General features: G+C 44.4%; 1 protein-coding gene across 1 annotated transcript; it reads left to right on the top strand.

Moving 5' to 3' along the window:
- The first annotated feature begins 802 nt into the window (after positions 1-802).
- Positions 803-15,406, top strand: ADAM28 (ADAM metallopeptidase domain 28). Its single transcript, XM_082072528.1, has 24 exons — positions 803-907; positions 2,987-3,087; positions 3,591-3,667; positions 3,810-3,888; positions 4,477-4,553; positions 4,778-4,973; positions 5,431-5,493; positions 5,697-5,768; positions 6,338-6,507; positions 6,707-6,791; positions 7,145-7,275; positions 7,494-7,671; positions 8,114-8,203; positions 8,604-8,799; positions 9,427-9,529; positions 10,024-10,180; positions 10,819-10,899; positions 11,278-11,356; positions 12,193-12,283; positions 12,464-12,563; positions 12,814-12,879; positions 13,206-13,283; positions 13,734-13,796; positions 13,895-15,406. Exons 1-24 carry the CDS (start codon positions 856-858, stop codon positions 13,925-13,927), a joined length of 2,418 nt encoding a protein of 805 aa, XP_081928654.1. The 5' UTR covers positions 803-855; the 3' UTR covers positions 13,928-15,406.
- The last annotated feature ends 10,943 nt before the right edge of the window (positions 15,407-26,349 follow it).

The raw sequence follows: 26,349 nt of genomic DNA, 5'->3' as shown, positions 1-26,349 counted from the left end.
ACATTTAAAGAGTAAGCTGCATCTTCACAGGACTAAAAAGACCCCGAGATAAAGGAAATCCCACAGCTGGTGTGCGATGAGCACCTGGCAGAGGTATGGCCAAAGCTTTCCCAATGAATTCCTTGCCCCAAGTGCTATTTCATAACCTGGGATGGCGACATGGTTGCTGCGGTATGTGACTGCTTTAGCTTAGATTTTTAGAATATTATGAGACAAATCTCCCTCTGATTGCTCACTTGTCTCGATCCCCTTTTATTCAGCTGTTATCCCATGAACCTCAACAAACATTACTAAGAGAGGTGGAAGGGGCAGCAAAAGCCCCGTTCGGTGTTTGCACTGCAGATATGATTCACAGATAGAGAATTACATGCACCTTTACTGCTGCTCTGAGCCCTTCCCTTCCGTATGGATTAAATGGCAACCACCAAGAACGGAAATCCATCTTTACACCCGTTTTACCCTAAAACTCCAACAAACCTCCCCATCCTGTGAGCCAGCAGCACTACCCACTGCTTCTACTGCAGCTTTTTGCCAGCCAGCCTATAAGAAGACATTAGAACCACCTTAATCTCCCTCTTTATTTATGTATTTATTTTCATTTTCCCCGATGAACAGTTTGGGAAGCTCATTTCAAAGCAGCAACCGATACCTCACCATTCGTGGGACACGAGCGAACCGGCAGGAACTTCCGTAACGCTCCGTGACTTGAAAATTGTGCAACACCTTCAGCAAACACTTCCTCGTATGGGAACCAGAATAAAGCCGCACGACTCCCTCCCTCCCCACTCACCGCACACAGCGAACGGCTCCAAACGAGACACCCGGCGAGCCCCGGGCCGGGCAAACGCCACCGCCATGCCCACCAGAATCCTCCTGGCTGTCGTTTTGCTGCATTTGCTCCAACAAGGTACACCTTTGCTTTTTTAAACCCTTTATCGGTGCTTTCTACGGATCACTTTGTAAAGCCTTTATGAATTTTTAATTATTAACATGTAGGTAATACCGAAGGACAGTGGTTTAAAGGCACTGAACAAAACAAAAAGAATATTGCTGAAGTTGGGGGTGTTTGCTTTTTCTGTACAAAGTGATTACCTAAAATTCTCTAGTTAGAGAATTCTTTACTTGTGGGAAAACTATAGAGCACCTAACGACCCAGAACCGCTTCGTTTTGTGAGCCAATTAATGTATTTCTCCTGCAAGCCAGCAGACAATTTATCCAATCGGGACAACTAACAGCATTCTGCCCATAAAAGCCTTTTACTTGAATTCATTTAATGACATTACCTGAATTAAAGTAGTTATCACCCTTATTATCTGTGTGATACTGTATGAGTTTTCATATGACTTGACCTTCCCACAGCACCCTTTTGTTCCTCCACGCGCATTGTTTCTCTCCATTCATGTCAACAGGGAACAGATTTCTCAGAGCTTGGCGTGCACAAGCATGCACAGGTTTTATAGATACGATTTGACATGTAATTTGTATTCAGGCACGGATCTTTATGATTCCATTAGTTGCATAGAATACCTGAACATGTGTACAGTACTAATGCTTAAGGTGTTATAGATTTTGTTCCTTGACAAAAAACAAACCGCTGTCAGTGAAATCCTCGCTAATTGTTTCTCTTCCTGGTTTAGACTCTTGGAAAAGTACAGAATCATTTGTTCCTTACCGGCACTTTTTGTAGCTGTTGTATGAGACTCAAGGAATTTCTTTCCTCCTTAAAGCTACAGGCTCAAGACAATGTCTGAAACGAGACAAAAACAACATACTGAGTTGATTAAAAAAAACCCTAAATCTAAGATACTATTTGTTCCAGAACAAAACCAACCCGTTTTCCTCTAAACACTGTTTGTATGAAACTGCAGGAAAAGGACAAGCTTAGTTCTGAGTCTCCATTCAAATCTGGCCTAAACTTGAGCCGTCTGGGCTGCACTTGGCCTTGTAAAGACTCTGCAACAGGGAGCGGGGAGATCAAACCGAGCACAGAACTGTTCCCAGAGACCTGAAATATCCCTGTGATCATTACATTAAAAAGTACTCTGAGCCCTCGAGAATGTGCCCAAATAGGTGAAATGACCTTTTGTAGGAGATTAAAGAGTTCGGGAGGCATTTAAACCTGCCGCTGCCTTGGTGGACGCTCATCCAGCCCTCGGACAACCCTCTTTTCTCCAGCGTTGTCCACCAGCTGCTGTTCTTAACCTCAAATGATGCAGCATCCTGCAAGTCACACCACAAATTAACTTGTATCAAGATTCACTCAAAAAATAAAAATAAACCCTTTTCATCAGCACCATATTTCCTCAATAAGTTCTTTCCAGCCCCTGCGGACACACAACACATCTTGCAATTAAGACCAGTAAGATGGTCAAGAATCATCTGGATTTCTTCAAGATTGTTTTCCTTTATTGCCCATATCCTAGTATTTTGTTCAAATGCTATCACAAGCAACCACCTTCAATCTGACTCAATAGGTAAGAGCACACCTATTAAACTATTTATGTGAGAAGAGCAACTAAAAAGCTTTCTAAAGGAAAAATCTCGGTTTGGTCGAGACTTGTGAACTGTTGGAGTTTATTTGCTGATCTAGAGCCAGTCTTGGTTTGTATGTCATCAGGCGATAAGGTCTGGAGGTCACTGATTTCCCAAAACCACAGAGCTTCATTCATGCAAAATGCCACGGTTGCACCTTGCATCAGTGGTCGAGCGTGTTGGTACTCGAAACCGGGAAAGAAATCCAGACTGAATTGCATCAAATATGTTGACACCTGAAACAGCCAACGTCTGGCAACTCATCCCAAACCCAGCACATAACAAACCTCCCATCGGGTCTCACAACGGCCAGAGTAGAGAACACATGAGAAACCAGTGGTGCGACAGCTAAACGACTCTACAGCCCGAAAGAATCAGCCTCGACAAATGGGAAATACGGTATTTAATAAGCTAATATTATGTTTTCATAAATATACGTCTGCTTTTCCCTAGGGAGCACCAGCAAGAGATTACCTGGAGTGGAGCGATATGAAACCGTTTATCCACTGAAATTGCGCACAGTACATAAAAGAGATGCAGAAAGAAGCAAAGAGGTACGAAAAGAGACGGGGAAGGTTTTTTGAAGTGAAGCCTTAATTTTCAAGGGCGAGAGAATTCGGAGCCAGACACTGATCTTGCAAAATGAAATGAAAGACAAAACATAGAAGAGTGACCCTGTACTTGTATTTCTGCAAAGACGTGGGGTTTGATATTAGTCAGATTTTGCACAACCCATAGATACTTTAATTTGAAGTAAATTAAATCAAATGCTGGAAACTAAGCATGGCCTTACATACTTCAAGAGAGTTATGAAAATGTTTGAATTTAAGCGTCCGCTTCAGCACTTTGCTGAATGTGCGGGATGTGATTGCAGAAACACATTTGCAAAGTTACATTTCTTCCTCTAATTAAAAGACATGAAACCGAGCGACCTCCTGCTTATTCTCTAATGCCAGAACACTTATTGTCGGTGGGAAGAGGAGGCAAAGGATGCGGTTGGCGACTCCATAGCAGGAATTCTAACAGGCCATATTCTAACACTTCAATCTGTTTGCAGACAAAATACGCTGACACAGTGGAGTACGGAATCAAAGCCAGCGGGGAGGAAGTCGTACTGCACCTGCAGAAAAATAAGTAGGTTCGCTTCATGTTTTCCTTTTCCCTCGCTCTAAGTGGTTCTGGAGGGTATTCAGGATACAAAGAAACGGGACTTGGACTCCTGTAAAACAGGGATTTTGGTAAATACAACCTTTCAACTTATTTTGACTCTTTGCAGGCATCTCTTAGCCAGAGACTACACTGAAACTGTTTATTCTGATGATGGTCGACAAATAACAACAAGTCCCCAGATCAAGGTAATAAGAAAATAGTTCATTCCCTCCCACTTGCAGCCTTGGGGTCTGTATGAGATTCATGGGTCTGTGAAATAATAGCACATATCTGACAGAAAGGAAATCATTTAAATCAAGATTAGTAAGGAAGCGATTAGCAGCAATGGGGAGAACTTGAATGAAATAAATGTGCATAAAGAATCCTGGTTTATTTGGGTTTGGTGGGGTTTGGTTTGGTTGGTTTGAAGGCTCTTAGAACAAAGAAACATTCATTAGACCTTAGATCGTTAAGTCAATTAAGCCGCAAAAAGTTTTCCCCTAATCGTATGTTTTAATGTTAATCTCATTGAAGTTACTGCATCTGAGCACTGGGTTAATACTCCAGGGTGTTTCCTTGAAATCTGGCCACAATAAAACCAGCAGGATTGGATTTGTCACGACCTGGCTCACTGTGTTGAAGGATAACTATAATATTCCACAGCAAACAGGTTAATATTTCATTTGAAGAGGAGATTTCCTTGGACACTGTGGTTTGTTGTAGCTCGTGGAGTTTTTCTCCTGAAATCACTGGATCCAGGCCCATCTGACACTGTGTTTTTTCCTTCTAACCAGGATCACTGTTATTATGAAGGTTACATCCAGAACGATGCTGATTCCTTAGCGAGCATCAGTGCTTGTGGAGGTCTAAGGTAAGGTGGGGGTTTGGATCCCAAAGGGTCCAAACACCAGAACCCTAGGAGGATACCTCTTCCAATTTAAGTAGTATCAGGATGTAAATAAGCAGTGTTATCTTTTATTCATGCTTACAAGGAAATGCAATGGTCCAATTGGGCTAAACGCTGTTAGAAATAACGTTGCTATCTTGACTGAGTCCTGCGGATTGAAAAGACGCCAGTCTAACTCGTTTTCTTAGGGGATATTTCGAGACCCGTGGTCAGAAGTACCTCATTGAGCCCTTGGGAACCTCAGACAGAGACGAACACGCCGTCTATAAGTACGAGGAACTCGAACAAGAGTCCATAAAAACCTGTGGGCTGATCAATGATACCTGGGAAGCGGATTCCGGCGACCCCATCAACGACATCTTCAAATCCAGCAACAGCCCAGAAGTAAGTTCACGGTTAAACCATCACCCCATGAGCTCGCGTCAGAAAGGGAACCGCACAACTGGGAACCCTGTGAGGAGCACAAATCCCACTTGGGTGTCGCCTCCAGAAAAGATGTGATTGCAAACAGCAAAGCATCATCAGATGGGAAAGAACCCCTATAAATCTCACCCGGCTGAGATTTCAGTGTCACCACCTGAGTTAAGCCACATACCTTTACTAACAGATGCCCATATATATCTTTAAACATTTAAATACTTCTTAACATCCAGCCTAAGGTTCATAATCTTAATAATAATTATAACATCTCTCCTGCTTTTCCCCATTTGCAAACAAGGCAGGCCCATTCTAAACGACTTGGCTAAAGAAATAATCCTCATAACTAACACAGGGGCCTGAAATTATGACGGCTGAGATTCAAACAGGCCTTAGAAGTCATTTAAATGTCTCTCTTCTTCAGATCAAAGAATACCTGAAAGCCAAAAAGTACCTGGAAGTTTACGTAGTCGCCGACAACACTTTGGTGAGTATGGAAAGGACTTGTTTTCTCATTTCACCAGATATGAGATTATGAGATTTCCAAGGTCCAACCCAAACCCCTGGGCTCCTACCACAATCACAGCCCTGCACTGTGTTTTACCTTGGGCCAGGAATAGGATTTCTCATCTGGATTGATTGTGGAAATCTCCCCCTCCTTTTCCTAACCAACAATATTTCCTTTTTTAGTATAAGAAGTATGAGGAAGATGTGAAAACTGTGAGAGAAAGGATATTTGGAATAGTCAATTACGTCAACACGGTAAGAGCAAACACAGCCAAGGGAAATTGAAACAGAAGCGATTTATGATCTTTTTTCTTTTGCAAACATCATGAATTTTCATTATTACATGTAGGAAAGAATGAAAACTGAACTTCATTGCAATTTATGAAGTGAATTTCACAGATCCATCCATATTATCCTGTTCTTTGCCTTGAGATATGACATTCCTAGAAAGGAAGATTTATACTGTATTTTCTTACAGTATAATACAGTATTTATACTGTATTTTCTTATCACTTGTTAAAGTGAATGATTGAAATACTTCAAAAGAATGAAGCAATTCTCAATTCTTGATTACTTTTGCAAATCAAACTCCTTCAAATATATTGCTGGAATTTTCAAGTATTTTAAAGCCATTTTTTACAGTTAAGTGTGGGCAAAAACCAAGATTTTGTGTTTTGTTTGCTGGGTTTTTGTTGCAACTTTGAAGTGCAGGAAAACTTAAATCAGGTCTGGAGGGGACTACATTACAAGTGACAAAAATGAACCCATCACCAGGATAAGCGTTTGCTTCACTGTAAAATGAAAACACTGGTTTTCTGCTGCAGGTTTACAAGGCCATAAATATCTACGTGGCTTTAATTGGCCTGGAAATCTGGACGGACGGTGACAAATGTCTCCTGAGCCGCGCTGCGGGATTCACGCTGGACAGTTTCTCCAAGTGGCGTCGCTCGGATTTATTGAAGAGGAAAAGGAACGACAACGCTCAGCTCATCACGTGCGCGTCCTTCTCTTTCCCATCTGCATTCCCAAATACTTCCAAGGAATGAGCTCTTTAAAAACCAGTCCCCAGCCAGGCAGAGACGCACGGTTTGCATGCTTGCCAGTACCAGGCTGGTTAATAAAACAGACTTGACTTCGGATTCGCTTCCCGCTCACATCATCGCATTTCACTTCGCTTTTCTTCTCCCTTACAGGGGCTACGACCTGGAGGGGACAACAATTGGATTGGCCTTTCTCAAATCCATCTGCAGTGATATATATTCTGCAGGTATTATTCAGGTCTGATTTATTTTTGTTTTATTTTTTTAAAGGTTTTTCTGTGGTTTCTTTTCATTCAACCAGCAAAGAACATTCACGAAATCTATTGGTTGTGCGACATGTTTAGTATTTGGCAGCCTACCTTCCTCGTGTTTATTTTAAAATTAATTTTACCGATTTATTCATGTCCGTTAGTGGTGTCTTATTATTATATAAAGCACCATAAAGTGTGGAACAGATGCATGGATTGAACAACATATCAGTCCTTACGCAGCACTGAGCATCATTTCATTTGACGACAAATTGTCCTATTAGCTCCAGGGTGTTCCTACTGCTTCTAGAATATAAATAAGAGCCTATTCTTTTTTCCACAGGACCATAACAGGAATGAAATGGCTGTTGCGGCCACCGTGGCCCACGAGATGGGCCACAACCTGGGCATGAGCCACGACACCGAGAGCTGCGCCTGCAGCGACAGAGTCTGTATCATGACAGACACCGTCAGGTACGAGCTGGGATGGGAAACCCAAGCGTGTCCGTTCAGGACGGGCTTTGGATAAGCTGCCAGTTCCCAAAATGGAGTAGTAATTATTTTTGTATATATTTGGAGAAATGGTTGCGCCTGGCAGTTTGGGGACGGTCATTTGTTTGATTTCTCTTGTAAAGGGCGTTACTTCTTGCTATGCCCATCCTAACATAAACCCTCCTGCTTCCTCAACACAGTTCTATTGTCCCCAAGAAATTCAGCTCTTGCAGCCTCCAAAGCTTTGAGAAATACATGCTGAGCGACATGCCCAAATGTTTAATGAACATCCCAGATGTGAACAGCATCATAGCTCCTCCAAACTGCGGGAACGGCTTCGTGGAAAAGGGGGAGGAATGCGACTGCGGCACTCCCGAGGTAACGCGGGCCGGGATCGGATCAGACGGAGTTTTATTCAGGCTGTAGAGCATCCGGGTTTAGTTTTTTAGTTTATAAGGTAGCCGGTTCAAAGCTGGCTGAAATACTCCTGTAGATGTTGTGGGCAAACTGCTGATCACCCCTAAAAAGTACATTCCAAAGGGTGCAAAGCCGACTGTGTGGTTTGTCAGTCTGCGCTGACAGAGGAACTGAAAACAGGGAAAAGCCACACGCACAAACCACCTCAGCAGAAACAAGGTCCTCGCACAACTTCTACCAGCACTTGCACCACCAAACACGCTTTGTGCTCTTTACGCGCTCGCCATGGCACGGCTGTAGTGAAATATGTTTTCAGAGAAGTACAGGGCAGAGGGCTGAGAATTCAGTACAGGGGGGAGCAAACAGAGCAGCATCCCAGGTCTGAGCACGGGTTCTGTCCCAGGAGTGTGCGAACGACTGTTGCGACCCCGAGACCTGCAAACTGACCGAGGGTTCCACGTGTGCGCATGGGGAGTGCTGCGAAAACTGCCAGGTAAGAGCCTTTTCATCTCCAGCTTCTCATATTGTCCAGGGTACATTGATTTTTATCATGAGAAAGCAGTAACACACCTTTCAAAACTTCCAGTCCTCCTTCCTTCTAATTACCAACACTAATGACAAGCGCACCAATTCACTCAAATCTCCCAACATCCTGGAGAAATGAGAATTTGATTATCCATTTTCTCCTGGAATGAAAAGCCGAGGAACAACCAGGCAAAAAATCTTGTCAACTGACATAACCAGCTTTCAATGAGATACAGATCTGGCCCCTTGCGCAACACGTGCAGTGAGGATGAGATTTGCCTCCCCTAATTCCACCCTCTGCTTCAGTGTGATTTTTGAAGGGCTTGGCAGTGGTGTGTTAAGCGTGGTGTTGCTTTCCCCCCGTTCAGTATAAAAAGTCAGGAGCTATTTGCCGGGCAGTTAAGCACGACTGCGACCTGGCCGAGATGTGCACCGGCTCTTCTGCAAACTGCCCCGCCGACCGATTCCGCGTGAACGGACACCCCTGCGACTACGGCCAAGGCTACTGCTACATGGGAACCTGCCCGACGCGAGCAAACCAGTGCAAAGCTGCTTTCGGACCCGGTGAGCACAACTCGGCATCGGAAAACAGGGCTCTCTGAGTCAAAGGAGAGAGACAGAGGGAGGTTTTGCCTGCTAACAAAGCAAAGACCTTTAGTAAATCAGGAATGGAATAGCTATATAAATGAGTTCTCATTTGTAGCGTACAATTTATCATTATTTTTATATTTATAATCATGTGAGCTGAAGCTCAGAGCATAAAACGCAATGTATTTCCAGAGAAATGGGAAGTGGTAAGCGTCTTCCTCTTTCACACGATGGTTTTAAGACTATTCCTTGCTTGATAGGAAGAGGAAATGTCTGCGTTTCAAAACAACGTCCAAATTTAGCATGCCTTTGCGTTTGAGGGTGTGCGGTGGCTCAGCCTCTTCCCAGTCCTAAACCACCTCCAGTCCTACGTTCCTTCTCTTCAGCAAGGCCTATTAGGTCATACTGGATAGAGAGGGAACACACAGGATGGGTTCTGGTGCGTGTACACAATAAGAGTGTCGAATTAATGCACGGCGTGCCAGGAAGAGTCGTTCAGGCACATGAGAAAGGCCTTTTCCTAGGCAGGTAAAGGAAATTCAGTACTATGAGTTCTGCCAGGCAGAGAACCCGAACTAATCCCATCACATTCTCCTCTTTCAGAGGCTACTGAAGGCGCTGCCTCCTGTTACCGGATGAACGAGAAAGGGGTATATTATGGATACTGCAGAAAAGAAGAAGGCAGTCACGTCCCCTGCAAAAAAAAGTAAGCGCCGTGTTACAGAATTTACTGGGATTTGGGAAGAGAGCCCATTGCTATTCAAACCAAGGGACAGAAGCAATGAGTGCACTATTTTAGATGCACATATGTCCATTTAACCCTTCTTGTTCAGTTTGAATACTGTCCTAAAGCTACATATATACATTTATATATATATTCAAGCCTGATTGCAAGGGCAACTGCATGTGTGTGCATGCAAGGGAAGGGATTTTTGGATAGGGAACTTGAACTTCAGGTGAACCTCAGAAGCTGAGGACAGGTCAGTTAAATACTCATTTCTGCAAATTACTGTGGGCTCCCTAATAAGCTGAAGAGGAATTAAGAACCTGCCACCTTCTACTCACTGGAAACACCACAGACCAAAATTCCTTCCCACAGCTGTGTGTGTTCCTCTACGGATACAACCAATTGAAGCCGAAGGAACGATCAGCTCGGGGAGTTCTGCTGTGCCACGTGTTGTTCTCTCGTTCTCCTTCCAGAGATATCATGTGTGGGAAGCTGTTCTGTGCCGGGGGGATGGAGATGCCTCGGGACGGGAGCCTCGTGACTTTCGGGTCCTGCAAAGCCAGTTTTCCTAGAAATGAAGCAGTAGACCCAGGGATGATCCTCGAGGGAACCAAGTGTGGGCCCGGGATGGTTAGTAGAGCAAAGCTTTTCTCCCTAGTACGCTCCTTTTTCAGTCTGTTGGGTATCATTAACTCTTCTACGACATAACACTTTAAACAAGGCAGATTGAAGTGGACACTAAACTACTGCTGATCTAATCTGCCGTATCTTCTGCCTCACATCTACCACAAATCACTGGAAAGCAAACAGGAACTGCTATCATTCCAATTTCCTTATGTTTGACTGCTGTTTGATTATTTTTTCACTAACACAAAAGTATGTGGCAGCAGAAACATAACTCTATATGAAGGGTTAAAAGATCATGCACATATTACTATTTTTAATCATTTCTATATTAGATATGTTAGGCATCACTGAGTGCTGAGTGCTATTTCTTTGCTATATATTTCTACTTGGGGGGTAAGGATGAAGAATCCTGGAAAGCAGCAATGTCTGTCCATCTCTGTCTCTTCCCTTTGCTATAAAATACCCAAAGGTCAAATGAAAAAATATATACACATATCAAACTCCTGATACAGGTTTAAGCGATTTGCAAAGCTGTTTCTACACCTCCTGTTCCTCTGCATCACTTTACACAATAATGTACAAGCTCTGCACATTTTGACAGCTATAAATCACTTTGGTAACGTTTGCCTTTTCTTTTTCAGGTGTGCAGCAATGGAGAATGTGTCTATGCTGAAGATGTCTTTAGATCGACCAACTGCTCTGCCAAGTGTCCTGGGCATGCTGTAAGACATGAGCATTTCATACTAGTAACTTTAAAAAAAACACTCACAAAAATTATGCAAAGGTCCAGAAACGCAACCAAAAGTTCCCAATTTAGAAACATACAGTAGCTGTACTTGCCCCGATCTTCTCAGGTCTGTACCCAGAAAAGCAGAGGAGCCGCTGATCATTATACATATCAGCTACAGACCTTATTGATGTCAGTATTTAAGCCACTGGGAGAGGTACTTGCAAAAGCTGTGGAGTCAGAAGCTGAATTGTAGCCCAGGTGAAATAAGAGGTTTCAATGAGCCTCTCAGGACTCTGACCCACTGAAATTTTATGCCATCAGCTTCAGTCCCGTTCGCGCCCTGAAGATGCTGTGGCTTTGTGCTCCCCAGGTGTGCGACCACGAGCTGCAGTGCCAGTGTGAGGAGGGCTGGGCACCCCCGACCTGCGACCGCTCCTCCGCGCTCACCAGTAAGTGCCACCAGCAAGCGCCACCAGCTGCTCAACTCCAGCCAAACACCTCTATTGCATGTCTAGGTCTCCAGTTTCTGCTCAAAGGACCTTTAAGTCGCTGCAGCTCGGACAAATGACTAGAGAAAGCTATTTTTCTAACCTGACAGAAGCGATACACCCCAGAGATTATTTAGAGCAGCAGGTTTTCCCTTTCTCCATCCTGAGATAACAAGGACATCACATCAGCTCACTGTCAAATTTGAGTGGAAGCAAATTCCCAGAGGTTTTGCTGCAAAGGATGCAGACGAGTTCATTTCTTTATCATCTGCCCGGAGCTGACCTTTAACTGATCTGCCTCGGAGGGAAGATGGTTTCTGTACTGATTTCCATGTGTTTGGGAAAATAATTCAGCCCTTGTTATTAACTATTTTGTCCTCTCTCCACACTCACTAGAGCACCATCAGCTCTCCACATTGGGGCTTGGTTGAGGCTTCAAAGGAAATTTGTCAAGTCTTACTTGTATACAAAGCTAAAGACCTACACTTAGTTTTGTGTGACATCCTTTGAGAGAGAGGAATGACAACGAAATTATCTTTGAGGATGGATGGAAAGGGATGGGTTTGTTTAGATGGCTCCAGAAATAACCAGTCTTCAAATATGGCCAAAATGGCAGGAATACTTTCCTTCCCATCACCATCTGTGGCAGGAGAAGAAGCCATAAGCTTAAGCAATAGCAAGTACAAACATGGTCTAGAACTTGTGAAAAAAATCAGTTTGCCAATGGTCATGATGGGAAACTGCTCAGTAATAGTGGTTCTTTCAGGAAATACAAATTTGTGTTCTCTCCCTGACAGGCTTCGCTATTGTTGCCGGTGTGCTGGTTGTCCTCGCCGTCACAACAACTACTGCAGTGTTACTGATCCGCTTCCGAGTCTTCAAGAAGAGGTAAAACGCTTATCCCCATTCAGGGGAAAAAAAACCTAAAGCCAAGCAACTTCTGGACAAGTTTTAAGCTTGGATTTTGAAAGGGGATGTAGTTAGACACTGGAAAGCCAAGGAAGTTGGTCTATGACCTTTGTTTCTTTACTTCAGTAAGATTTACAGTTATATGTAATATTCGCACAGCTGCCACACCAGAAGGGGACCTGGAGCCACAAACCAAGTCTTTGTGGATCAAGAACAAAGATGCAGAGAACACCCTGTGCTGGCGGCACCTGCCCAGAAGGTGAGAGAGGGAGGCGCTGGGACACCTCTGGTCTCCCTGGGGCTGTAACCGAGGGGTCGAAACCTCCAAACTCACCAGCCAAAGTGCTCTGCATTTCCAGGAGAGCTTCAAAATGCTTGTCTAGGGCTGCGGGGACAGTGCTGTGAACCCCAGCATGAGGAGGGAGGGGAAAGCAGGTGGCACTGCATCCCAGAGTCATCTGTCTACAATGCACGAGGGCTCCAGCCCATTTAATTGTTCCCTATTTCAGATGAACGATAAGAAACTCCTCCTGCCCGTACCTCCACCGCAGGAGAACAAACCACAGCTCCGGAGCGTGAGTACTCCTAGAGTACTTCTTTGCTTTCATGTTGGCTTTGGGGAAGGCAGTGTGTACCAGTTCACCCCACGGTAGAGACCTGCAATGCCAATCTGAACCCAAAACTGGGGAAATGGCTGCACCCCAGATGGAACCCTGGATGTTCTCTCAGGGACGGAGAGCGTAAAACATCCCAGACCTGCTTCTGAAATGAATTAATCCTTTTACCCCTCTTAATGCACTTTTTATATAGAACACAAGCCTGCACGTTCCCATGGGAACATGTGGATACACACACAATATGTATATATGCTCAATATGTTTCCTATTCGCTTTTTTTACAGCCTGTCGTAAGGCCGAAAGGTCCCCCACCTCCTGTTCCTTCTACCAAACCACCCTCTTCTCACAGAGAAGAGATTTTTGTAAGTACAACCCTGCAACTTTTCACATCTTTCATCTGCGTTGCAAATGACTATCAGATACCAATTAGTATTTTCAGTTTCTATGATAAAAAAAATAATTCCACATATCAGCTTGATTATAAAACCACATTGAAATCCCACTGTCTTTAGAGACGCTTTCCTCAACACACACCTCGAGTATACGATCAGCTTTAGCTTCCTAAGCAGTCTATTTGAGCATGGATACTCGATATGGACTAATTTAAACACTGAGAATACCTCAGTGGTCTTCTGAAACAGAAGATCTATATCCCTTTGTATTCGTATTATTGTGGACAGCTTAATCTAATTTGCCCCTGGCTTTTCCACTAGGAAAGTGCTAGAGTAAATACATGAGATAACAGGAGCAGCAGGTGAGGTCTGTGGAGGATCTGCAGCTGCCTAATGATATTTAAAATACATTTGTTACAGGCACCAGAGAGAAAACCTGCTCATCTTCCAGCTCCCAAAGGCAAACCTCCACCTCCGCCAAAGGTAACCTGAGTTTAAATGTGAAAGGCGATTCTTTCAGGATGTAATTCCTTGAAACTGCACGAGGCACTGTGTGATTTAACTCCTTCTTTTTCATGTAGGCTTTAAAACCTCCAATGAACCCCAGAGTATGAAGCTTCCAAAGCAGGGCTGATCGAGACACGTGACATTTTAAGGGACAATTTATTTGTCCCTTGATTCCTCCACTTCTGGCAAAGTCAACCGAGATAGTCTTAATGTTCTCTTTAAAAACAGAACAACCAACTGACAGCTGCTTTGTAAGGAAACGCTTGGTTTTCCAACAGCGAGGAACTCTTTGGTGATGACATCAGGTTACCGTCCGAAAGGAAACGAAGCAGAATCACTCCTTGCACTGAGGTGTAGACTGGGAGTAAGGTGGGAAAGCTGCTGAACGTGTCCGAACTCCTGGGCTACCACTGGTAGATGTGGCTGCCCGGGGACACCCGGGGGGCTCCTCTGCTTTTCTGGGTACAGACCTGAGAAGATGGGGGAAAGCATGGCTACTGTACGTTTGTAAATTGGGAACTTTTGGCTCCATTTCTGGACCCTCTCTTCAGCAACCCAGACCTCCTCCTTCACCCGCAAGTCACAATTCTGGGAAAAGAAAACCCCTTCCTGCCCTTTGTGTCCAACTAGCCTTGGAATAATAAGATTACACACTGGAAACACTCTGATTCTGGAGAGATCCTTTCGGATCGGATTCTCTCGTTAATCCTGAGATCACCTGTTAAATAAGATCCCTCTGTTGAGGAGGTGGAACTGGAGACACTCAGAAGCAAAGCGCGCAGGAGTCAAACCAAGTGCTCAGAGCTCAGGCTGCGCCAGTTTAAAACACTTGGGCAGAGAAATTCAGAAAAGCACAGTCAACAAAATCCTTAATCATTTATTTCATTTGCCCCTCAACTCCAGAAATACTCAAGCGTTTCTCCCTTCCAGGATATACACACCTTGGTGCTTTCATTTAATTAATCTTGCAGCAGGGTGTTATTGTAAAGTTGCTAATGAGAACCGGGCCGGGCACGGGGGTTGTTTTTGTGGGATGACATTGCAGCACGAGGTTTGCACACCGGGTTGGTACTGAGGGTTCTTCACTCCTGTTGGCATCAGCCTTGTTGACACTTGGCACGATCCGCATGATGCTGTTGGCGTTGGTGTTAATAACACCGTGAGGGTGCTGGCACTCACACTATTGTGACCATTGGCACTGGAGTTATTCATGTGGTTGGCATCAATAGTTTTAAGTTAAAGCGCACAGAAGTGTTTTTCAAGGAAGAAAAAAAGAAACAAAATTGCCCTGGACACAAAGTGCTTCAGATTTTATGGAGGTTCCGGTTTGAACTGGATTGGGGTTTGGATCAGGATCAAAACAAGAGCACAGATCCAAATCGATGATGGTATTTTTTACGAACTTAATTAATGTATCTATGTAATTAATGTATTTACAAAGATTTCTGTATTAAAAGCGTTCTATCTAAACTTTTCAAAGATGATCATTTGCACATGAAACATATGGCAAGAGTGTAAAGTGGGATCATTTCTAACATTGCCGAACCCCTAAAACTCTCAGTTTGGACCAAAAAGATCATTCACAGGCATTGCCAAACACGGCCATGTTAGTCAATAAAGCTGAATTAAATTTATAATAAGGGTTGACAAGCTACTACATCATAGTTTTCCTACCACCTTACAATTTGTTTCTTCATGGTTTCCACTTTGTGAGTACTCATGCATTTCCAGGGATACCAAAGGGCTCCTCTGCAGGTCCAATCTACTGTTCTGTTATGCAAACGTGACACCTACTGTCAAAAAGCCTCCACTGCAAGAGGAACAAACCCAGGCAAACTGAAGACATCTTCAGCACCCTGCTGTCAGGAGCCTGCAATACGTAACCCCAGAGGACTAAACATCAGCTGTACTTCCCTCTGCATTCTCACACTTTTTACTAAACTGCGATAGTCTGATCCGGGTCCAGCCGCTGGCATCATACACCTGAGATACAGACGGGCTCTGGCACAGCAGGTCGCCTCTGCTTTGGGGATTGTGGTTTTGTTTGTTCATCTGTTTCTGGGGGTTTTTTAGTATGAGTAAGCTCTCCACTCCCCCACCTCCCCTTACAGAAACATCTTCTGTTTCTTTTCAATCTCTGAATTTACCGCCCTCTTCCACCTCTCTTTTCCCTCTGAGGGACAGTCCTACCAAAAAGAGCAAACATTTTGCACTTTGCACCCCAAAAACAATTTTTGCTCTGAATATTTTTGGGGTGTACTTGAAAACACGGCCCACGCTGAACCTTCACAACAATATTTGGCCCTCCAGACGGTCCACTTCACTGTGCAAATTCAACACTGGCCATTAGAGGGCAATGGGGCATGGAGAAGAAGTTTCTCTTGCTATGGGATGCCTGCTATCACCTCCGAGGAATCAATTCTGAATTTACTGCATCCTCTGACCTTGGGCTATAGATTCAGGAGACATTAGCAAGGACACATCAGCCAGGAAGAGTGGGAGACTGGAGCACATCCAGCTCTTCAGACACAGAGGCACCAGACAACTAATAAATAGGCTAAACCCGACCCTTCAAACGTGACACCATAGACAGAACATGCTAATTGATTCAGGTTTTACTGACCAGAAAACAAAGTGTTGTTCTACCAGCCCTATTCAAAATTAATAATACATGTCAGTTGCGACTTGAAATTAAGAATTTTCATCCCTTTTTACTTCCTTATACCAGTAGATCTTTCCTAGCTTCATAGCACTGCATAAATCATTATAGTCTTAATAAATAAGTGAATGAAGGGCTGCAAGTTGAATCCACTGATGTGCAAGCCAGTGAAAATTCACAGAAATATTAAGATTTCCCAGCTGACAGACCCCAAGAACTCAGACCCTACTGTCTAATGGCTCTTGCTACGATGGACTTTGCCACTGGCTGATGAAATTAGTAAATGTGAACCTCAGCCATCAGCTACTTAGCATCATTTACCAGTCTTAAATCACCCATTTATTGATAACTTCCCGAGTACGGTATTGCTGGATGCTTCTAATCTTCCTCTGGTGCTGAGGATATGGGAGGCGCTGGGGTGGCTGGGGGGCAGTAATTGCCCTGGCCCCCAGATCACTCTAAAGCCATCTTCAGAAAAGTGGCACCAATATTAACAGGCTGTTACTGACAGCAGATCCATAAATAATTCCACATAATGCATGGCCCCGGCCTTTAGGAGGTCTAGGGGAAAAAAAAGATAAGCTGAAATATTGATAAATGTGTCTGTGAGAGCTATTAAAAAAGGGAAAGGAGTTTCCATGGGATTGGTCTAAGCTGCTGTACCCAGGGCAAGAGGGAAAACTTGGTCACAAATAGTCCTGAGTGCATAGCACCAAGGAAAAGGCTAAATGAAAAGAATAACACAACTTCAGCAGGACTTCAGAAATAGAAATATCCCCCTTCAGAGGTCAAAAAACTGTTGGGAAAGGAGAATTTTTCTAGCAAACCTCAGTACAGGTGGGGACAGAGCTCAGGTGCATTCCTGCTGTGCTGCAGATACAGAAAAGGTCTCTGACATCTAGTCATGCACAGAGGAATGAGCTGCTCTCTGCCATGCACTGAATCTATTCTTTCACGTCCTTAAGTGCACTGGAGTAATGTATTTTCCATGTTACTTCTTGCAGTTATCACTGAGAGACGTGTCCCTGAATCCCATCAGTGGGCACATCCCGTTAGAGTGCTGCAGTGAATTGCTAAACATGTTTTATAAATGAGCTCAGCCAAAAATCCCTGCTACTCATCCTCATTCTGTGAGGAGGCTTCGTAATGGTAGAAAACCCATGAAACGGCTTGAACAGAGGAGAAAGCAAACCAAAAAAATAGCATTGTCTCCCAGTCAAGGTATTGAAACAGAGCCAACTGAGTATCTACAAGATCTGCTGCAGCACCTAACTCATTTTTGAGTCCACCCTTCTCCATTCTGTGCTTTTGACACCTTTATTCCTGACACACACACCTTAGAACAGCAAATAACACCCACTGCCTGGGTGACATGGCTCATGCAGCTTCCAGCCGGATGTCAAGGCAACAGCCCCTCTTCGATTCCCAAAGGGTGCTACAGGACCGACTCTCACACCAGTGGTTGGATTTCTTGGCACTTTGCTTTTTGGAAGAGTTTGGCATCTTCCACACGCCCGGCACATTAACCTCGCTCACCTGGAAACTCAGTTCCAGCCTTAAATTCCTTGTGCTTCAGCTTTGCATGTTCAAAATGAGGACACCGACTCCTCTCTCCTCTCCTCATCTCTCAAAATTCCATCTCCGCTGGCTGCAGACGGGATGCCCGACCCCATTTTCAGGCTGAGCCCCTGGGACCAGTTACCAGCCCCTTTCTGCATCTCCACTCTCTTTTTTGAGCACTTATAGCAGCCCACACAAAGGGGCCTGCGTTGGTCTTTTGAGGCTGTAAAAGCAAGAATGACTTGCAGTAACAACACTAAAGCACATATTTAAAACCTCTGATGCCACCACCCCTCTTAAGATGCGATTTCCTGAGCACCGCTCTGCTGGGACTGATTTTTGTTTGACAATCCCTATGCCAAAGCCCTGCAAAGGAAAATAAATAAGGCTGCACAGGTCTATGTACACTGCAGCAGCCCAGCACCCAAAAAAAAGAGGAGAGGGAGAGAGAAACTGCAGTGGGACCCTGGGCCAGACTCATCTGGCAATCACCACCCCCAGACAGCTGTAATTTACTGTGAATTTTACATGCTAGAATCTGCTGTGTGCTGCAGGCACGCAGCCGAATGGAAAATAAACCTGAAATATTAATGATCCACTGCATAGTGCAGGCAGGAAAAGATCTCCAAATGAGGACAGGGAACCTCAGATGGCCTAACAGAATTGCTCCACTTTTGTCCAAAAGACGGGTGAGTTAAAATGCACACACGCTGTCCCAGAGGGGAGGGAAAGCGCTGGAGTTGGGGTTTTGGGGTGTTCAGCAGCTGGACTGTGTGCCAAGCTGGGAACCCCGCTTAGCTGAGCTCTCCAGGTTGTCACCAGACCTCCTCAGCCAAGGCTTAGTCTAAGGACTTAGTCAAGAACTAAAATAGTCCAGGCTAAAGTGGTCTCCACCCTAACCACAGGTCTGAGCAGCACAAATCACAAGGCGGACAAAGCCAACAGAAAAGAGGACGGGGATCTAATTGTGCCCTTATCAATACATCTCAGCAGCTGTCTAGACATTATAAACCAGCAGACAGACTTCCCCCTCTCACTGATAAAACCTGACCCAAAACTCTTTAAATTTAACCAGAATGGAAATACAAGACCTCAGTCAAAAAGTAACAAGGGCTCAAATTCATACCAACATCACGGTTTCTGTATCCCTTGAATGATCGCGTTACTAATTCCACACCTCTTCCATATTCATGTCACCGTTTCCTTGTCTTAAAAGCCAGTTACAGTCATTTACTTCATCACTAGGAACGCTGCAATCAGAATAGTGCCTTCTCATTACTTATTTAAAATGTGCCAAGCAGCACAGACATTTGTGAAATATATGCCAAATTATACCCAATGGAAAGGAGAAAAAAAAGCAGTTACATATACGCATCTTCCGAGCATCCGCAGAGTACCCCATGACACGTAGGAGTAGCAGAGAAGATCCAATTAGTTTAAAAAATTCATGGGCCAGCAGTTGCCTCCCTACACCAGGAATAAATCTGTTAGTAAGTGTTACTCAGAATAAAAAAAAGGTGGTAATATTTGGCCTGCTGAGCTTGTGTATCATGTCTTGGTAGGAAAGTCATGGGTAGAGGAAGCCACCTCAAAGTCGCATAGCATCTCTCAGATTGATTTTGACATGTTTAGCAAACTGTATTTATGCAAACCAGATCTCAGGAGCTGCTGTAGACGGCAGATAGTGGGAGGTTTTGCGAAAGCTGGGGATTTGGACCACCCTTGCTCGGGAAAGTGCGAGCTGCTGGTGCTCAACCCTGCTGCCAAGCGTGGGTGGTGCAGCGGGTCCTGTCACCGGGGAGCTCGGGAGAAAGAAAACCCCGGCTGGCGACGCTAAAATTGCTCATTTTCCAGCGAGCTGTGGCTGTTGTTAAGGGTAGAACCCATCCACTGTGGTTTAATCTGGCGTTAAACCACAAATCCACCAGCAGAAAACCCGCACTGGGTGTCACCTCTGCCCGGCATCACGGGGACTCCAATGAAGCCAATGCCCTTAGATCTTAATATACGTTTAGTTTTAAGAACATACTTGGATCTTATAGACAATCAACTCATTCTCTAAAGCATCATGGCTTTCACTTGTCTTGACTCTGTCCTGCCAAGGTTTTCAGCACAGCCAGGGAAGCTACATGAGAAGCAGAACAAGCCACGTCCAGACACTCCAGTATCTCCAGGCAGAGCCACCAGAAACAAGCAAAGAACATCAGGAAAACAACAGGATCTTGTTACACAAACATCCAACTCCAACCACAATCAGAAATACTTGCAGTGTTATTCACGTTTCTTCCCTGGCAATCTTTGGGTACCCTGGGCTGCAATATCTGCATCCCAGTTCCATCCTTTGTGAAGTCAGCAGCAACATTTCCAGACTTAACATGACCTTCAAAAACCCCATTTGTCCCCCAACCAAAACATTTATCCAGCTTCGTATTTTTACTGTAAGACTAAAATTTCATGTTCTGACTGGATTTGTGTTGAGCTGCCTGACGGACAATAAATATAATCACACTTAAGTTAATGGGCAGGACACCAAACCCCAAAGCTTTTATTTTCATTAAACATCATTAGATGTGGCATGTCTTTTATCAAATCTGTCCCCAATATTCACTTTATTAAAAAGCCCATCAACCCCAGACTGCATAATGTGATCTGCAAGGACAGACAGAATTTATATTAAAAACATTAGCAGGTGGAGACACAGACTCCTGAAAACAATAGATATATTCCAAAGCCCTCTTTAGAAAGGATCTTAAAAGGACATGCAGAATGAAGAGGAATTAATAATTCAAAGTGTGCACAGGGATTATTTTGCAAACAGTAAAAAGAAATGACCTATTTTAGCTAAAAAAAAAAAAATCAAAGGTATTTAGATGAACATGGTAGTTAAACACTTAGATGCCTCTGAATATCTGACCACAGTGCACAGGTTATAAGCAGCTTCCAATTCTGCAAACTACTGCACGCCAACAGGCACAACACAAGGACCCCAGGATTTCTCACACAAATTATGCAAAACACTGAAAATTCACTTATTCTCACCATGCCGTGGCAGCTTTAGGAGCCTTGGCTGGGGCAAACAGAAAATAACTCATGTTTTGAACCTGTAATTTCAAGACATACAAAGACACAATTTTCAGGGCTGCAGCGATACTGCTGATCTGCACCACTCTGGCTGGGCTGAGGCTAATCAGGCAATAGAAACTCCTCCTGAATCATGCAGCTCATTTTCCACAGGCTTTGGTGACTCCAAAAGCTAAAACCTGACTTGCAGCTTCAAACCTCCTCGGTCTGCATGACTGTTAGTCTGTCTGCATAGAGAGGGAAAGACAGGAGAGAGGTCAAGAGCGGCAATCTGCTAATAAGCGTTATTCAGACCAGAAAAGCATGGTAATATTTGGCCCTCCCACTCTCCAGCTCCCATATGCAGACTCTTGGCTCTAAGACGTTAAGACTAGACCAAAGTTTTACTTAATTTTTCCTGCGCAACTTCAAATTCTGCACCTTTATGTTCAATTTAAAAGCTCTAGATACAGGTAAGATAACATCTCTTTGCAAGCACCTGATCTAACCCCTGTCTGGAAGCGAACACGAGCTGCAACATCCCAGAGACAGTTTCTTTCTCTGCACAAACCAGCTCGTCACCTTCCACTCGTGCCGGTGTAATTTATCAGCAGGCAGCGCTGCCTCATGGATAATCCCTGTGAGACCTCGGTCCATCACGCTGGGGTCACAAACCAGCGGAGCACATCGTTCCCAGAGCCAGGGAAGCCAGGCTTTAGCAGGACTCCGCATAGAGATGTCACCTTAATGTTCTCAGGGCTGATTTCAGCCAAGCTGCACATGCCACCACTCCAAATTTTCAGCGTTTTGCCTTGGAGCGACCCCAGGAATGTCCCTGGCTGATGGTTTCTCCAAGGGGTGCAGGGGGATTAAACCTGGATTGGATTAAACCTGGATTTGATTAAACCTGAAGAATCACAGACTCACCAATACAACACAAGCCTGAGACACCAAATGTCTTTGCTGTCATTTTAACTTGGAGATACAACTTCTAGAAGAGAGCTGGTGTGAACTTAGGACAACTCAAGGCCTGGGCAGAATAATTCTGTCAGATGCACCCAAAAAATCAACGTATGCAGGAAATGAGCTCCAAACAGACTTCACCCTGAACTGTTTAGCAAAGAAACCAACTAAAAACAGGACACCCACTACTCAGCACACCCACAATATTATAAAACACAGGTATGGATGCCAGTTGAAGATATTATTACTATGCGACCACATAGGAATAAGTAGGACCTACAAACATAAACAAGAAGCCTCTTTTGCTCCAGGGTTCCCAGCAGAAATAACCACCTGGATAACTGGGGTACATCCAGAAAATCACTCACCGAGGAGCAGCTGAGGGCTCTCAGTCCCGGGGAGTCTCATCAGGCGACCCTTGAGCTCAGGGGGGTCTCTCTTGTCCCCAAAACCCCAAAGGCTCTGTGACCTGGAGGGTTCTATGGCCTGCGGGGGTCTTGCTGCCGCCATTATGAGCTAGGCCAGTACCTCAGGGCCTGGCACCTGATTGGCTGAGGAGCCTGTCTGTCACCGAGGGGTCCCGCCCTGCCGCCCCCATGAGGGGTCACGGGGCTGGGTGCAAGGGGACACAAAAGGTGCTAAAGAGCCATTAGCTGCGCTAATTAACGCTCCGGATCTCACCTGGGGGCGTCTTGTCCACCCTGACGGTGCAAAGGGTCTCCTGTGCATGAGCCTCAGCTCAGGTGCAGCGTTGGCTGCGTGAGGCGTTAATTGCATTAATTGTGCTGGTGATTACAAACCGACCTTCAGGAAAATAGCACCGTTCGAAAAATGCAATGAAACCTCTTTATCTAGATGCTTTACTTCATATTTTTTGAAGAGTATTAATTGAAAAAGACAGATACTTCTACAAGATTACACGGTATTTCCTTCTTTGTTAAAGAGCAACATCTTTTCCTGTTTGCCAAAAATACACAAACAAACCCAAAGCCAGTAAGTCGAACATTCAAAGCACTTCACACCCATGTCACAGGTTTAGTATCTCTGAAAATTGACTTTTATAAGTGAATAAGGATCATCTGTTTTGGAGAAACTGAGCCAAGGGGAGACATCCCTCCGGGCGCAAAGATTAACCCTCAATTTTGCATCATCCGACGGGCGCACGGGAGTTACAAATCAGGTCTAAAACATTAACCAGTCCCTCGAACAGTCAGCGTGTTGGAGTTCAGCCTTCCAGATGGGGAAAGCAAGGCAGCGACTCTACACAATATTTCCAAAATCACGAGGGAAGAAGCTGTCAAAGGCAAAGTGGGAACTCGTTAACATCCAGGTTTATGTAACTGTGCCCTGAGGAAGAAACCTTTCAATGCCAATTAAATCTGCGCTCACAAAACCATCTCCTGTTTCGTACACAATTCTTGGTCCTTTGGCTCGTGGGAAATAAGAGACTAATCCCAAATCCACACATCTGGTAAGGGCAGGAAGGGAGCTGTTTGCTGCTGCTTGCTTGCTGAATTTGATTTAGAGTTATTAGCCTCTAAGAAAAACGCTTTGCAAGAAAGAAATGCCAAGTGGGGGTTTGCGTGGTGTTGTGTTCACCTGCAAGCACAGGACGAGGGGTGTTTTGGGTAAGGTCAGCTCTTTGGGAAATGCTGAACCGCACAGCCGCAGCAGCCTGACCTTTCCAGCCGTTAGTTAAACAACCAACAAGCCGCCTGTCCTGTCAATTGAGGGGGTAATTTTCTGTGACATCAGCTTTCAAACAAGATGTCAGCGCCATTTCCTTGTCTGGAAAAAAAAAAAAAAAAAAAGAATAAATAAAGAATTTACATCTCACTTTGATTGAGCTAAAAGTGCCTTGAATGAGTAGAAAAGGCTGCGGTGGATTTTTGATTGGAGCCTGACAGACAAGGACCTGAGCAACAGAACGAGGGTTGTTTTCTAATCAGTTGCCCATGGGAGCTGCTGGTATTTATTTTGTAGGATATTAGTGAGAGAATAGCAACAGATCGTAATCGCAGGCATTAGCAAATATTATAAGTACTGATGTATTTAGATTAAAATACACAATATGCTGTCCTTTTGTTCTGCAGCACGTTCCTGCAATGGAAGCCTTGTAAGAAGGGTGAAACCACATAAAACTCAAGCTGTAAATGTCAATGTATGGACAAAAGGACAAGTGTTCTGCAGTGCATGAGGAGTTACTGTTCCTTTGTGCTGATTGATGCATCAGCTGCAGTCGGGCTCGGTGCGCAAAGCTGAAGTGCATCTGAGAGATGTCCAAGCATGAGACCAGGTTTATCGGCAAATCCCCGTTTATTACAGCTTTTATTCAGCCCAAAACCACCCCCAGGAGCAGCCTTGCAGCCTAAACAGCACTGGATCCCCTCAAAGACATTTGCAGGTCACGCCGATGCCGCCTGCATCACTGCTCAATGTCCCCAACCAACCAAAACTGCTGTGATTCAAACCCAGGACTGCGCACGCCAACTTTATTTTGCATAATAGGACTCACTCGATTACAGAATCTATTTCCAAGCGTGCATAACCTTACTACATAACTGCACTATTTGCTGTAATTTCCTTCCACTTTTTCACTGATTGCATTGTCAGGAAGAAGAGTACGAGGAGCTGAACAACCCTGGGTTAAGGGGTTGCTCTGGCAAAAGGCATTTACACCAGGGACACCTGAAAATAGAGGTTTTGCAGGCAGCCTTACACCTCTCTCTTGGCAGATGTTTCAGCTGCTACAGAAATAACACGTCAGTCACAGCAGGAAGGAAAGGGCTCCAAACAGATGGTTTAGAAATATAAGGTTTGTCAGTGTAGATGGAGTCGCAATCCTCGAAGGAGGTTGTAGCCAAAAATACTATAGAGGTCGGGTCATTCAGAGAGAAATAATAAATCCGGTAAGTTAGAAACCTGTGCGGAGGGATAATGAGGGATCATTTATCCGCAAAGAATTACTTGACTTCCTGAAGCACTCGATTATATATATAGCATGATTGATCATGCTCGAGAAAGCAAGAACGTTTAATTTCACACAGCAGTGAACCCCCCAGCCTCACTACACAGCGTTTAGCAGGCAGCGCCCTGTCTGACACCGTGTTCCACCCACCCACCCCAGTGACACGGTCAGTGTCACCGTCACCGTGTTGGGGAGGTGGGAACTGTCACCTCCATCAGTTTATCCAGCCTGGGGTGTCACCACGTGCGATGGCCAAGCGCAGGGTCCCCAGCCAAGGGTGAGGCTGACAAGGGTCATTTTGCAGCTGACACATTCCAAGCAGCACTCCAAACTTTAAAACTTCGTTTTATTTTAATTCCAGGTATGGTCATTATTTAGAATAAATGTCCCTTCTACAAGCAGCACTTGATCTCTGCAGTATCTTGTGGCAAATCTCAACAGAAAGAAAATTGATGCCTAATAAATCCTACACGTTAAGAACTTTAGCTTTGGCAAAGCCAGAGATGTTAAAGCGGAGATATACTGGAGCTAATTCTCAGTACTTCAGTGAAATGGGGACCTAGAATAATTGCTATTATCTTACAGGTACATCTGCAACAAATCGCCTGAGTGTATGGGCTGTAAATCTTAATAAGGAGGTTTGTCTTAGCGACTTGCCTGTTGCAGAAGGGACACGCACACACCTCAGGCTGCTCCAGGTCCGAGATTAAGCGTCCCCAGCTTAAATCCAACACCTTAAGCCTCTTTATTAATGTCTCAAAAAAGCGTGATTGATGAGAGTCCTTCCAGGGCAGGTATTGGAAACCATTGGGAACAGCAGCTGCTTCATTTCAAATAATTAATCTTCCTGGAATTTATCACTTTACATGTCAGAGCTGAAGATGTTTGTGCTGCTCAAAGGTTATGTGGTTCTCCTTTAAAAACACAGTTTCACCTCTTAAACGGGATTTTTTTACAAGAGTGATATACAACAGAACAGAAGCATTTCTTCTTGTCGTATAATTCAGGACTCAGGGTGCAATCTTGGATTATTTCACAACACTACACAAGTATTATAACTTAAGAAACAAAAAGTAGCCTCCAAATAACCAAAGTAACACTTTAACGCCACCTAAGATAATTTTCTATTCAAGGTACATGATATCAAGGCAATTTTATCCCTCCTATATGCAGTTAAGAAAAGGCAAAGATGACAAAGTGACCTCAAGGCATGCACCTCTTATGTTAAGCTCAGCCTCTGCTTTATTTTCAGAAAGGCTGAGTCTGCAGAACCCTTTGTGACGTTCCCAGAGGGTATTGCACGTTACACTGGGACAGCT

The sequence above is a fragment of the Streptopelia decaocto genome (genome assembly GCF_964273445.1).
Source record: "Streptopelia decaocto genome assembly, chromosome: 25".
Taxonomy (NCBI): Eukaryota; Metazoa; Chordata; class Aves; order Columbiformes; family Columbidae; genus Streptopelia; species Streptopelia decaocto.
Note: the sequence above shows the minus strand (reverse complement) of the source record. Positions and strands in the feature narration are given on the sequence as shown.

Bases quoted from the DNA above. Each gene is read 5' to 3' on its own strand.
- ADAM28 (XM_082072528.1), top strand. From the start codon at position 856: ATGCCCACCAGAATCCTCCTGGCTGTCGTTTTGCTGCATTTGCTCCAA. The intron at 908-2,986 runs GTACACCTTTGC...GCTTTTCCCTAG, and splicing joins GCTGCATTTGCTCCAACAAG to GGAGCACCAGCAAGAGATTA. The intron at 3,889-4,476 runs GTAATAAGAAAA...CCTTCTAACCAG, and splicing joins CAACAAGTCCCCAGATCAAG to GATCACTGTTATTATGAAGG.